Genomic DNA, 14,780 nt, shown 5'->3' with positions numbered 1-14,780 from the left:
TTTTCATTTTTTTCAATTTTTTTAACTATTCAATTCAATTTTTAATACAAAATTCTCTCAACTATTCATTACTTTTTTCCAATTCAACAACACAATATTTACAAACCAATTAAAATCAAAACTCAACTCTACTCAACTCTAGAACCAAATACAACCTAAATGATTCCCAGAACCTAACTAAAATGCAAATCAACTTAAAAACGGATCAAAACACCACTAAAATCGACAACTAAAAACAATTTTTGACTAAGAACATGCTAAATAATTATATAGCCTAGAGTTATCAACCATGAAGCCGGCACTGATCTATCAATGTCATATAGGGCTATCAACGATTCAATTCATAAGCCTTAGAATTTCCCCGAGACCAAGATCGCATTTGATCATCATAAATAAATCCATAATTCTCATTCCAATTCAATTGGAATGCCCCGAATCTTACTACATCATCCCCTTGGCCAAACCTACCTACACTAGGATTAATTACTCGTTAATGGCTGATCAACTTTTAAGTCGGGGGGACGTCAAGTGGTGACCCCAGTCAGTAAAATTCCTACTTAAGTAGCACACATACATATTGAAACAAACGACACTTCACCTAAATCTTAGGTGTAAGTTCTACCCAAGTGGAATTGATTCAAGGTAATTTAGTTGTTCTTTAATTATTTTAAGTAAGACATTGTGTTTGAGTCTTACGAATAATTAAAACATTGTGTTTGAGTTTTACGAATTGAGAGTTAAACCTACGACTTTATCAGTTTTCCTTTTAGTGAACCAACATAGTTTAAACTTAAATTAGTCGGAATCTATTGAATTTATCGTATAATCAAGTGTTGCAGATAAAAAAAGAAAAATAATTAAAAATAATGAAAAGGTTTAAGTTTCATCTCATGCGCCACGTAATTTCTCAACCAATCAGAGCCGTCCATGGTGACGGCCGGAGACTTTCCACGTTGGGCTTAGTCAGTTCGTTCTCCCTGATTTTATAGCATTTTCTTGACAAAGTCAGTGCAGTATATTATTGCATGAACAAACCCTTACAGTTGCAGAGCTCTCTTGCTTTCTTGTATTTGGGCTGTTTGGTCGTCGGGTTTTCAGTTTCGATAAGGACCAAAAGCAAAATAATTCATATTCAATTGCAAAGGGTTATCATATATCATATTGGACCAAGTCTTAAATTTGCAAATGTGACTTTATTCCTATGAGCTTTCAGACTGCAACAATCTCCACTCTGACTTTATTCCTATGAGCTTTCATGATTTTAGTGCATGCATGACACTATCCAACTTCCTAGTTCGGGCGCATGATGTGAGTAATTACACGTATTTTAGACCTGTATACATAGATAGCAAGTGGGTTTGTACTTCAAAAAACAAATTAGATTATATTTTCATAGATATGATGTGTTACTTCATATATCTGTCTTTCAAAAAAGTAAACAAATCATGTCTTTTTATAGATATATAGATATGATGCGTCATCTATATTATATTCTGCATGATACGTTATAAATAGCGGAGGTACCCACATAAACTATGAGCGATCCAGCTCTAAAAAATATTATTACCACTAAAGTTTCTCATAAACACACGCCAATTTATATTAATAGAATGTGAGTTTTTCAATCTTTTACTTTTTTCCACACATATACTTTTGTAGAAATTTTGTATTGTCCAATTTTATGTATATAATTAACATAAGACACGACATAACACCGTATATATGAATCTTGACAACAATAAAGACAAAAAGTCATCCTAACGTGATTGGAATTTTTTTAATTTTTCATGAAACTAAATTACCATTATTGAATTATTGAATTTTCTTAAGACTTAGATTGATTTTTTTTCTTTTATATAATTCTTCCCTTATCCAATTCATAAAACTAAATTACCATTTGTCTTATATATCTAATATTATATTATTATTTTTCGGTAGATTAGTATATTATTGTTGAAAGTAAATTACTATTTTTAATAATTTATAACATATATTTTATATAATAAAATTTTAAAAAAAAAGATCACGTTTTACTCCATGCAAGGCACATATTTCACGACTCGTTCAAATTGAAGTACCGCACTTTTTCAACATGAAGCACTGCATTGTTGAGATGACAATTAGTCATCATAAAAAATCCCATAGCGAGCCTTCTACTGTCCCGAAACAACAGAACTGCATCGAAACTCGTAAATTCAGGATTTTACGAGTTCATTTGGTATATCGCATATTGTCGGGTGAATCAATGGAGACCGTGGAGGACCAAAGTTTTACAAGTCATTTTATATCATGTCGTCGGGCGACTTTAGTGTACGCATAAAATTAAGTTGGTGAATTCTATCAAAAAAATTAAGTTGGTGAAAGCGATACCCGAAGTTTCTGCCTTTTAACACCAAAGTCAAAAGCTCACATGGGAGATAGTTGAATCTCAACAAATCCCTCGAATCTCTACCGTGATTACCGTTGATCACAAGCTGAATATGATATGCCATAAACTCAATTTCGTAGCTCTTAATTCCATCATATGTTTTCCACGTATCTCGCGGTCCCCTATAAAATTTCCAACTATGTTCCATTAATTATTATTAGGATTTTGTCATCATATCTCCTTAAAGCATCATTTTATGTAAGACCAAAACATAATTTGGCCGTTGATTCAAAACTTTTAATCACCGCTCGAAGAATCGCCTACATGACAGGAAACGCTTCTCTCGTTGGTTGCGCCAAGTCTCTGGCCCATCAATCTGGGAATTGACAATAAGTCGGGTTTTGAATTATCTGAGGTAAATACGTGCATGATCTCTTCGATCAATTCGTACTTGGACTTTGACCGCAAGAGAAATGTTGTATTGCACAAAAAGAAGTATAGTTTAATTGAACTTCTAATTTGACGGCATACCATGATGCACGTACAAGAAACATTATTTCTCGCGATACGATCAGAAGAATATCATGTCGAAATCTTTTTATGAGTTCATGAGTTGATCACGAGCATATAAATTTTATCATGTGGTTGAGTCGTGGGTATCTACAGTATTATTTGTCTATGACTTATTGTCGGGGAAAATATAACTAAGGGATGACCAAATACATACATATATATATATATATATATGCATGGTCGTTGAAGTGCATAGAGACATCATATATCAAAACATGGAGCCAATGTAGGAAATCTGTATTCAACCATGTCATATAAATATTATCCCGGACTGAAAGCGACAGAGACAGGATGAAGTACTTTGTCAAACATTAGCCATGAACTTTCAAAATTGGCTTCTTTATTGACCAAATGACCCCCAACAAAGTTTAACCACTCATATATATTGCATTAATGCCTCCATTCCCTCCTCGACACCCTCCAAATTTTGTCCCACAATTAGATCAAACACTACATAGAAATTAACCTTAGAACTATCGTCCATTCGTTTTCGCTTTCGATCTGTCCATCATACCATAACAATGGGCAATGCCATAGGAGGGAAAAATAGGAAGGTCGCAAAGGTCATGAAGATCACAGGCGAGACTCTCAAGTTTAAGGCGCCTGTGGAGGCCGGGGAGGTCCTCAGGGACTACCCCGGGCTCGTGCTGCTCGAGTCCGAGTCCGTGAAGCATTACGGCACCAGGGCGAAGCCACTGGGTGCCCACGAGAGGTTGGAGCCCCGGAGGCTCTACTTCCTCGTGGAGCTGCCCAAGGAGCGAGCGGTCCCGAGGCGGGTCCGGTCCGGGATAAACATGAGCGCCAAGGACCGCCTCGAGAGCCTCATGCTGTCCCGGAGGTCCGCGTCGGACCTGTCCATCTTGGCAAAGCCTGCAGGGGATGATGTGCCCGGGCCGTTGGACGCCGGCCGGGACAAAGGGAAGGAGGTTGTGGGGAGTGGTGTGAGGGTGAGGTTGAGGCTTCCTAAGGGAGAACTGGAGAGGGTGATGAGGGAGAGCAGAGATGAAGCTGATGCAGCTGAGAAGATAATGAATTTGTACATTCAAGCCAATAAAGATGGCAATAAGAACAATGATGATGAGGTTGACGGTGAGGGAAATGTCACTGACGATTTGATGGAGCAGCAGCAGCAATTGCATCGGAAGGGCAGCCATGGAAGGAGGGAAGAAGGTCCCAAGAAACGTGAGGTATGTTATGCTTCTTACCGGACAATGACCCTTATTTCGCGCCATGTTTCATTGCCCGAGTCAATTTGTAAGCGGAAACTGAAACGAATATTAGTCTCAGTTGATAGGCTAACGATATAGCTTACCGTAAGAAAGAAAGATCTAAAAAAAGTGTGAGCTTTTAGAAATGAGGCGGGAATTTTTGTTCTTATAGATATTTCAGCGCTAACAAAATCTTCTGTTTATGAATATATGCAGAAGCGGCCCAAGCGGGTGAGTTTTCTGGCGGCCAGAGAAGGAGGGATGCAAATCGCGGTTGCTTCTTGACGACTGCAGGGCTGAATCTTAGTAGATTCGCCGTGACATTTGATTCGTGCTTCGATGATTCGAGTTTTTCTTTTCTTGTTCTTTACTGTACATTGGCAGTCTAATGAAGCTCCCTAGCCGAGATGAGCTCTATCGCTATAGATTTGATCAGTTGGCAAAGATATATAATATAACACTTCCTGTGCAACCTAGTGTCCTATAAATGTCATATGTAATCAAACATACCAGGGGACCACCGAGCAAGTTGATCGGATAAATTAACTCACTCGACACGAGAACTGATCCATCGATAAGCTCGGGACTCAAAATTTCAACTTGACAAGCGAAAGCCATAGGGCTTCTCCAACTGCATGAAAATCTGAACACCTCCAAAAAATGGATTCATCTCGTATATCAAAACATTTCGGAATAAAGAATTTCTCTTTTCATTTTCAATATAAATTGATACATTAGATACAGATAGATCATATCTTGTAAATGATCTCTCCTTTTGTTTGTGTTTCTTAATGATCGAAGGATTGGATCTCTTATAACGAGAAGTCTTTGTCTTGTTTTTCTCCTTTTGTTTGTGTTTCTTAATGATCGAAGGATTGGATCTCTTATAACGAGAAGTCTTTGTCTTGTTTTTCACTCATTTTTTATCATGACATCACAATATTCTTCATAAATAGAAATCTCCCTACGGAAGGGCAGCTGGGGAAATTTTTTTCGAAATATTTTCTATTTTGATAGAAGGGCTTCGGTTCGAAATCTAAATAATATTCATTGAAGTGGTTCTTTCAGAGATTCATCGAAATTGAAAGGACATTGAATTTTATCAATTGAGGTATCTAAAAATAAAATTTTTTTACTTATTTCTTCATTCGAATTCGAAGGGGCTCTTATTATATTTGCTGCAATCGCGAGGTTCTAATCAGTAATGGGAAAGTGATTGTAAGGAAATGTGCATAAGAGTGTACATATATTAGGCAAAGTCAGATATATCCCACCAAAGAATGACCTCTTTCTTGATGTACATGAGACCTCTGTTTGTCAAATATTACAACCTGGTGGCTGATGAGAAATCAAGAGCCCAAAGGGAGCAAGTAAACTAAAATCGACCTGCTACGCCTGCGCTTTGTGCTGCAGGGCGTGCCACCTTGTTATTATTTTGTCAATGAATAAATACATTTCCCAGTCGAGGAAAAAGAATATGCACGTGCTGCGGCTCTCGTGAACAATGTAATTCACGAGGACCACTGGTCAGGCACGGTAAGGAAGTAGGCAGTCATCGCCTTCCGGAACCTTTTCTTGTATTGCTTAGGGGAGATGATAGTTGGGGAAGCGTTCTTGGGTCCGCCAAGGATCCCTGACGCCTTGACCCACGTCTCGAGGTGCTTGTCCCATGTGTACTGCCTCATGAAGTCAATGATCCCCAAAACGAGCTCCTTGCTCTCGTCATCCACCCCCACGAGCAATGAGTAGTCCATCACATCGACCGACTGGATGAGAAAGTAACAAAATTAGTGGGTCATGTGGTAACCAACTCTCCAGAAGATCATTCAACCAGCAGTTTGAGTAGGTGTAGTAAAAGCTTACCGCTAAGAACGAGGTGTCGTTCCAGATGGCCCTCTCAAGACTCCTCTTGGCCTTGCTTCCAAGAAATATGGGCTGCGTGCGCAGAGTCTCTAAGAGATTCATGTCGAGCTGAACTTTGTCCTTCCCCGTCGTGTCGGGATTGTATCGAGCTCTGTTGGACCCTTTCAGATCATATACTCTCGAGATGCTTCTCCTGAAGAAGAGATTCTCCATCACCATCAGATCCATCTTCATCTCCTTGCCGCCTCTCAGGTGTTTCACCGTGACCTGCCGGAAAAGTAGACATTGATCAAACAGAATAAAACTGAGCATCTCCTCATGAATGTGTTCTACATGAATATATTGGAATACTAGTTAAATCATATCCATTATCCTCATACTCGTAGATGATGGAAAACTAACTTAACATTTGGCTTTGAAGAACCGCTCTTATTTTCTATTTCAAGCACAAAGCTTCCCAATTCCTTTCCAGCAGGGCTAAGAAAATTTTTTCTTCAATTTTAACGGAATCAAAGCTAAGTCAAATTCTTATCGAAAAGCACAGCTTCTGAACTAAAAAATGTAACACTTAATATTGTATCTTTTGTGTTTCACAAGGAAAACGGAAAAACCGCTGCCTGATCTTCCATCATAAAGTGCAGGGAGACATTACATGCAAGGGAAGGAAAATTAGGAAGCACAAACCTGGTATAATCCAAGGATTTTAGCGAGGCAAGTCGGGCTGCCTGAGCTGAGAGAGTCATTCAGATACTTGAAATACTCGGATGCGAAATCCTCGAATGAATCTAGCTCTGTTTTGGTGACCTGCTTTATTATAAACCTCTCGTCCATTGACTTGGCAAAATAAACATTGCTCTTCCCTCCCTGAGCACTCCATCTCCTGCACCGGCTCAATGACCTCACAAAATCCAGCTCACTGGGGCAACACTTCCGCCTGAGGGACTCGAACTGCTTCCCAAAATAACATGTGACTGAAAACTTCACCTTCCCACCAGAAGATGGCGACTCGTCTCCAAAAGAAATTCGAAGGTGAGGAGACCTCTTGGGGTCCCGGAACAGCGAACTCACAGACGATGACGTGGCATCCTCAGATGTGTAATTGCCGTAACCATTTATGTGGTCTACATCTAAAGCACCGAAAGAATGCAAAGAAGAGAAGCTCGAAGCTGCACTAGCATCATCTCTGCTGCCCTCCGTTCCATTCCAATCATTTCCATGCTCATCCGTTTTAATCGAAACCCAATCCTCATGCTCCTTCGAACTGAGGGCATAAGATATTATGCTAGTGGGTTCATCATCATAAACAGCAATAACAATGTCATTTCCAGTGTGCGGGACTAACAAGCGAGCGCCCAAGGCCAAGTGGGCTGCAGAGGATATAATTGACGGGGTTATCTTCTGAGCATCCCGAGGGAGCATTTGAGAGTACGTCCTCATCATGCTGGAGACAGGATCTTTCACCATGTTCCGATAATCTCCTGAAGCATGGAAAGACCTGATCGTTGACAGATGTAATGATGAGGGCGGGAATCCTTTCTGGATTCTCTCTCGAATCTTCAGGGCTGAGTCGAAAGAGTTCACCCTCATTGGTGCCATCAGTCTCCTAAACGAGGGGCTATCATTTCCGCCCGTTGGACCAAGGGACCCACTTGTGAGAGAGTCTGACATGTGATCACTACCAGTCCATGCGGAATCTATTCTCTCCGAGAGATTGGGCTCGTCGGAGGAGGTAATAGTTTCAGAAAGTGTCTCCCCGTCAGAGTGCAAGTCCTCCTCTTTGGTATCCAACTGGCTCCCACTCACAGAAGAAGCAACCAAATTTGAGGGCTCAGAGACATTGCTTTCAGGACTAATACTCAACTCCTTCAGTTCGGTACACAATGCAGCACTTCTCTTGGCTTTTGGAGAGTTTGTCCCAAGGAGCAGATGAAGAGAATACAGCCGTCGGTCCCAAACAAGGGACCCAATCACAAGCGACCGTTGCAGGTGGTTTAATTCAAGAATGTCTACACTCTGACCCAGTTGAGAAGAACATGCAAGTGCCGCCTCAAGCAAATCCTGCACATATTCAAGAAACTACCATCAATTTCTTTTTCTTGGATAACTAATCATCAACCTTGGACCAACTACAATGCGCCTGAGCAGATCTGCACTCCTTGGAACTTACGTTATAATCAGCTCTTTCCTTTTTAAGCAAGTCTTTGAGCTCCAAGATGTAGTTCTGAAGCTCGTGCGTTACAACAAATTCATTTCCGAAAATAGCACTTTTCTGTTCAACGCCATCAAGTAATCCTGATATTTCCAGGTAAAGAGTTTCCATCTTATCGATAAGCTGCAGAAACGCAAACAAACCAAGTTCAGTCACTGCAAGTTAAATCTAGCGCGGCTATAATAATTACAGAATCCTCCTTTTTATCCTCTTGATTTTCTTTTCTTTTTTTCTTTTTTCTTTTCCTTAAAGGTTCAAGACGGAATCATTATGGAGCTGAGGCCTAGCTGTAGGACACACTACAAGTCCATGGATAAATCCTGGCAACTGGTTTTCTATCTAGCCCTTGCGGGCAGCCATGCTGCTTTCATAGGAGAAGAAATCAAACCAATGTTCTTATCTATTATATAAATAAATCTCAGTCCAAGCGACAGTACCTCCCCTGCTTCTTTCTTAAGCCATTTTTGCTGAACCTGACTGTTGAATTCAAGCATCGAAGGGGGTAAACAAACTGAGAGAATATCAATTGGTGAATACCGGAAAAATGCCACCATACTCCCGAATCTGCCAATGTTTAAAAACCCAAGCCATCAGAAAATACCAATACAAATCTAAGCAATCCAAATTAAATTTAGATCCACAGAACTGACCCATAATAACGAAGGCAGTCCCTCTGCAGTGAGTGTCCACATGTCGCAATACGATTGGCTGTTGCATGGTTCGAGAAGCTTAGCTCCAGGAACTTCCCAAAAGACAGGCCCCAGGCAGCATCTGACATGACCACTCTCCGGGTTGCAGGTGGGACTCCATTAGCATCGTGAGCACACTTAAGGCATCGGTGCCACATCCATATCTTCCCATCCTGTTCCCCTGGAAGTCTCAATGAATGAATCCGCTTTACATTGACTGTTAGGTTACCCTGCTGATGAGTATAGCATAATACATGGGCTTCAGCAGGTTCCTCACAGGACCGACAGTAAGAAGTCTGCCAACAACAGAAAATTGGTCAATCCAAGATGCCAAACCATTAAATGTAAATAGGAAAACGAACATAAGCAGTCCTCGTATTATGCAGTTCGAACCAATTGGTCGTTCTGATATCCCAGTTCAAGCTTAACATGACACGTCAAGCCAGGAACAGTGTCTATACCTGAAATACATAACCTAGTAAAATACTGAAATTGATCCAAATGGATGGTACAGTACAAAATATATAAGGATCCGTGATCCCTACTGACAAAAAAAACAATTGAAAAAGAATAAAGAAAATATATTTAATAACAAGTGAGAGATGGAAGAAGAATTACTTGCCTGATCAAACAGGTCATCGCGAAGATACCTTCCAAGAGGCTTATCAAAACATCCATAGAATTTGATGCGAAGGAGCCGAGATCGTTCGCACACAATCCTCTTTAGCACACAGCGGCTCGAAAAGGAGACCAATATGCTCTGATTGGTATCAGTTGAAGAGAAATATTCACCTGAAACCTCATTTTTCCCATCTCGTCCCATGGTTTCAATAAGTTCGGGGTGGGAAGGGATTTGAGTGTCTGAAGAAGGAAGAACATCCGAATCCTTTGAATCAAGAACATCAGTTAAGACAACATCACCATCATATGTATCAGAGACCAGATTTGCAACCGTTGGGTCCATAAGTTCCGAATCTGTCATATAACCTTCCTCGTGACTGTAATTATCGCTCCCTACTTCAGGAGTTCTCTGGCTAGCAGAAGTAGAAACAATTGAACTACGATTGTCTGAAGCTGTCTTCTCCAGTGAAGAGGTAGAGGGATTCAGGGGCATATTAGGTAATGTGGCACCTTCATCCGCGAGAAAGGAAGTTTCTAGGGATAAATGATAGGCAGCAAACACAGCATACTGGACAACATGCTTAACCTTCTTTAGTTCATCACGACAAGAACCCCTCAGAAGAACCTGTAGAAAAGAAACAATTGTAAGACCGGGACTAAGATGTGATACCTCGCGTTCATGTTTCACAGGAAATCGTAAGAGGGGAAGCTCATAATAAAATCTCTACTCCACTCATTTTCAGTGTTTAATCTAAGTTTTATTGAGCTTCACACCATGTTTGAAGCTTAAATCAGTGAAAAAAAATTCAGGGATAGTTTGAGAAGCTAGAAATATCTTTACGTCCATTCCAACTCAAAAAATTTGCTGCTCTGCGACAAGGTAAACCATAGAAGAAGAAAACTCTTTCAGTCAGTCATACAGAACAAAGATGACCAAATAAAGATCAGACAAAGTAAAAGAGGGAGACAAAAAAAACAGCAAAATAATTAAAGCACTGAAGAAGGTTACCGTGCACCCTAAACGTCTTGGACAACCTTCAAAATACATCAAGGTTTTGGAGGGTTTCCTGCTCGATTGATTATTAACCTCATACTCTTCAGAAACTCTCTCTAATTTGAAGAGTTCACAATGACCCAGTCTTGTTGTGGGGATACTATCAGTAGAAGGAGTAATTGGAGCACCAGTACACCTCGATATACGCTCGAGCAATGGTCTCTTAACATTTAACACGAGGGAGATTTCCTTTGCTAGAAGATATTCTTGGGCATATGAAGATACACTTTTTTCTACTAGCAGCACGTTTGGGTGAAGAGCCTCTATCTTCGCAATAATCTTCTTGAGATGATCAATTTCCTGCTCCAAAGCAACATTTCAAAATGTGAAAGATTTCTCTTGGGAAAATGGCCCAGAAAAAATAAAAAGGAAAATTATTCCCAGAGTTATTCAAGCGTTGTTTAGGGAGAGAATGACCAAAAGAACTGTTAAAAGTGTTAAAATATAATATTTTTACCATTTTTTACGAATATTATCCTAAGTTTGTATGCTTGTCAAGAGTTATCCTCGTACATCGCAGTATTTGTTCCTTAAACTTGAGCCAGGATAATGGCATAAAAGGGCTAAAACACGATGCATAAGCGGAAAGTATACCTGTTGCAGAAGTGTATCAAAGGAAGCCAGCTGATTCGGAACTCTTTGATATTCCAATGCTCCTCCTAAAATAAGTACCCTTGGGTTTTTGTATTGTGAAGTCATGCGTTTGTGCTTCACATTCTTGGTACAAACTATCCCTTTAACTAGGGCGCTGCACAGACAACGAAATGACCCACATCAGAGATTGAAAAAATCCTCCATAACAAAGAGACAGATGGCTGATTTCTACGATTGAACAGCAGTTAATTGGAACAGAGTGGAATTGGATACAGATTATAAGGTCACAAAATCATATTTCCTCGCCAGGACAGCAGTCCAAACAGGCTATAAGCCCAAAAAGGGAAAGAGTAAGAAAAGTTCCACCACACCTCTCATTTGGACTCCCCGAAGCCACGCACTTAACCTTGACATAGTCACAGGGGTCCATACTACCTCCCCTGCTCGTATCTGGCTTCACAAAATTTGCTGCTTGCCATGCTAAATTCATTACAATGTCTACCCACTTCTCAGGTCCATTCTCCTGGCCAATCCCAATGCCCTCACCATATAGAAGCTGCGAAACAAGAGCTCTGAAGTGGCTCTGCACTTGAGCTCTCAGAGGCTCCTTATTACCCTCGTTATGTCTCTCCTTCGCCGAAAAAATGCAAGAAAGACTACTGCTGGGGGTAAATACTGCTCCCGAGTCCCCAACATAGTCATCCTCATCATCATAATAAAAGTAATTACCCTCCATTTCATCCTTCTCATCATTGGGCAGTGGAGGAAACCAGATAAGGTCATTGTTCTCGAAATCAAGCGGTTTCTGAAATCGTTCATACTGGCTACGAAAGATCGACAATTCATCTGAGCAATAATCGGTGCTTTCTGTATCCTCAGTCCCTGCCCCTGGCCTTCTTAAAACAGCCGTGGTTTCTTCTTGACTAAAGGGACCATCATCACGAGAAAGCGGGCTTCCCTCCTGCTCGTGCTGTACAAAGTGCCCACCTCTATTCAATGTAAAATGGTTCCTAGAGGGGCTGCCTGAGGGTGTGGACCCAGCAGACTTGAAACTGTAAAAGTCGTGTCTAAAACTAAGGCTACGTGTATCTATGTCTGAGATGCCGTGGCAAGACTCACTCAAGGGGCTGCAGAAGTACTTCCCTGAACCATCCGCTTCTTCTTCATCACTTCTACATCTGAGAGATGAGACAATATTTCAGGGTTAATTGATTTGATAACAAGAAAATAACTACAAATTAGAAAAACTTTCAGTCAGGAATTCAAGGGTAAAATTTTTCAAGATGAATCTATTGGGCACATTCAAAAAAAAAAAAAAAGAATAGATAAAGGTCACAAAATTAACAATAAACAATCCCTTCGGTTTGACTGGACATTATGTGGAAATCATATGACCCTTCTCCAATCCTAAAGCTCCTTCCTGACCTTGCTAATCGGGTTGTACCATTAATTAATTTTTTCATCAAACTGATGATGAATAGCGGTTCGAAAAAACCACCATATTTTCAATTGCTACAATAAACTCCAGCTTCATCTCTTCGATTGATCAACATAATAGTCACATCGTGGAGACATACAACTGTTAAAAAGAGCCAAACTATCAGTAGCAGTTGACCACTAATCCAAAATAACAGTACAGTCAAAAGATGGATCTAACTAATTTTCACATACAACGAACATTCGCAGACAGAGAGTTTATCAAATAAACAATTAACTAGTTGGTTTGCACAGAGGACGAAAAAGAAAAAAAAAGAAAAAAAGAAAAGAGTTTCTCAAACTGACCTGCTCGGAGAGCATCGAACAGATACAGGAGACGGGCGAGCGCTAAAGTCAGTCACACTACTACCGTGAGGAGAGTAAACATGCTCGAAAGGCTCGAGACGATCTCTCTGAATCAAACCGATATTATTTATCGAACCACCGACTTTCTCCGAACAACTGAAGTACGGAGATGGAGGCTCAGGACTATCCCGAGGATGGACCTTCTCGCTATTCTTCTTGCGGTGATCGGTCCTTGCACAAAACTTACATACCTTAATGCCTACTCTACCATCCTCCTTCACGGAGCCTAAGACCGTCAACGATTCAAATCCCCCAACACATTTGGCGCACAAGAACCGACCACAACCAAGGCAGTAGTACCGAGGAATACGGTCTTTAACATTGGCATCACTATCGCAACACATCTTGCAGCCGATGTTGGTGTCACCAGGCATGTTCGAACTGCTGGAAGCCGTATCCCAGGGAATCCAATACCTGAGCTTGTCTATTAGATCTAGGAGTATGCTATCACCTATTCTCATAGAATCCAAGAGGCCCCCGAAAGAAAATCAAACAAACCAAGTGTTTGTATATTGTCACCCCCTCTTTTTTTGCAGGCAAAATAAATCAAAAACCGAAAAAAAAAAAAAACAAAAAACCGAAACTTGGGTGTCAATAGAGAAAAACAAAGATCAGTCTGGTAGAACAAACCCACTGAAAAAATGGTGGGTGATTCGGGTATAGGATTTGAAGAAAGAAATCAATCAACTTTTTTTTTTGTTGGGTTTCCTGAAGAGGGGGATTGATCAAAAGGGAAATTAGATTACAAATCCTCCAAAGAAATCACAAAATCTTTTCAATGAAGGAGGGGACGGACACGGACAGGACTGAACCAAAGCCTAGACTTAAAACACTGCCTCAATACGGGAGCTTATGTACATCAAACACTGTCGGAGTAAAGATCCAAACGACACCAAAAGAGCAAGACTTGCTTAGTGGAACCGAACCCCGGCAACCAAATCTTGAATCCGACAGAACCCCAGATCGGTCGGGGGAGCATCCGGGAGAGACAGGCAGCGAGCCAAAGACCCCTTGCGATTCCAAGAACACCCTACCGAGCAGCCTTTCGCGAAAGAAAAAGGGTGAAAGAGTAAGGAACAGTTTGGGGGGGGGATGGAATGGGATGATGATTTTAAATGCGGGGGAAGATGAGGAGGAGAATCAACAGGAAGAGGAAAGGTACGGAGAGATATCCCTTTCTGCAGGAACAGGCTCACATCTCAAAGAACAACTCATCCACCATAACATTTAACACTGCTATGGAAATTGCTACTGCTATTCCCCTTCTCTCCTCTCCTCTCCTCTCCTCTCCTTCTCTGCTTCCTTTGCTATTGCTGTTGTATTCTGATTCTGCTGCTGCTGCTCCTCCTTCTTCTTCTTCTTTACCTGCTTTCATTTCCCTCCCTTTCTCCCCCCTTTTTCTCTCTCTCTCTCTCTCTCTCTTCTTCTCCTTCTTCCACCTTTTTATTATTTAATTAATTTTATTTGTTTTATATTTCTCTTTGTCCCCCCCCCCTTTCTCCCTGACATTACTTTAATATTATTTTCTCTGCCCCAAAAAGCAATCCCACATCCTCACACTTCCCTTCTCTCTCTCTCTCTCTCTCTCTCTCTCTCTCTCTCTCCCCAGTCTGCTTTCCTTCCTTTATTTCTTTTTTTTTTTATGAATTCCTATCTTTAATATCACACCCTGGTTAATCTCTCTTTTTTAAGACCACTAGTAAACTAATCTATAAGTCGATTTAGTCCCGATCACGAGGAGCCAAAGCTCAAACATATT

The 14,780-nt window shown here is 40.7% G+C and overlaps 2 protein-coding genes across 2 annotated transcripts; one reads left to right on the top strand and one right to left on the bottom strand.

The window, feature by feature from the left end:
• The first annotated feature begins 3,342 nt into the window (after nt 1–3,342).
• Nucleotides 3,343–4,621, top strand: LOC116210308 (uncharacterized protein At1g66480-like). The gene is made up of 2 exons (XM_031544167.1): nt 3,343–4,128; nt 4,366–4,621. The coding sequence occupies exons 1-2, from the start codon at nt 3,463–3,465 to the stop codon at nt 4,432–4,434; spliced, it is 735 nt and encodes a 244-aa protein (XP_031400027.1). The 5' UTR covers nt 3,343–3,462; the 3' UTR covers nt 4,435–4,621.
• Nucleotides 4,622–5,396: 775 nt separating this feature from the next.
• LOC116211807 (putative 1-phosphatidylinositol-3-phosphate 5-kinase FAB1C) lies at nt 5,397–14,446 on the bottom strand. The gene is made up of 11 exons (XM_031546320.1): nt 12,962–14,446; nt 11,551–12,357; nt 11,180–11,333; nt 10,541–10,885; nt 9,533–10,156; nt 8,872–9,206; nt 8,659–8,785; nt 8,180–8,344; nt 6,697–8,070; nt 6,013–6,279; nt 5,397–5,915 (listed from the first exon to the last, which is right to left on the bottom strand). Exons 1-11 carry the CDS (start codon nt 13,480–13,482, stop codon nt 5,661–5,663), a joined length of 4,974 nt encoding a protein of 1,657 aa, XP_031402180.1. The 5' UTR covers nt 13,483–14,446; the 3' UTR covers nt 5,397–5,660.
• Nucleotides 14,447–14,780: the final 334 nt, after the last annotated feature.

This window comes from Punica granatum, chromosome 6 (assembly GCF_007655135.1).
Source record: "Punica granatum isolate Tunisia-2019 chromosome 6, ASM765513v2, whole genome shotgun sequence".
Classification (NCBI taxonomy): domain Eukaryota; kingdom Viridiplantae; phylum Streptophyta; class Magnoliopsida; order Myrtales; family Lythraceae; genus Punica; species Punica granatum.
Note: the sequence above shows the minus strand (reverse complement) of the source record. Positions and strands in the feature narration are given on the sequence as shown.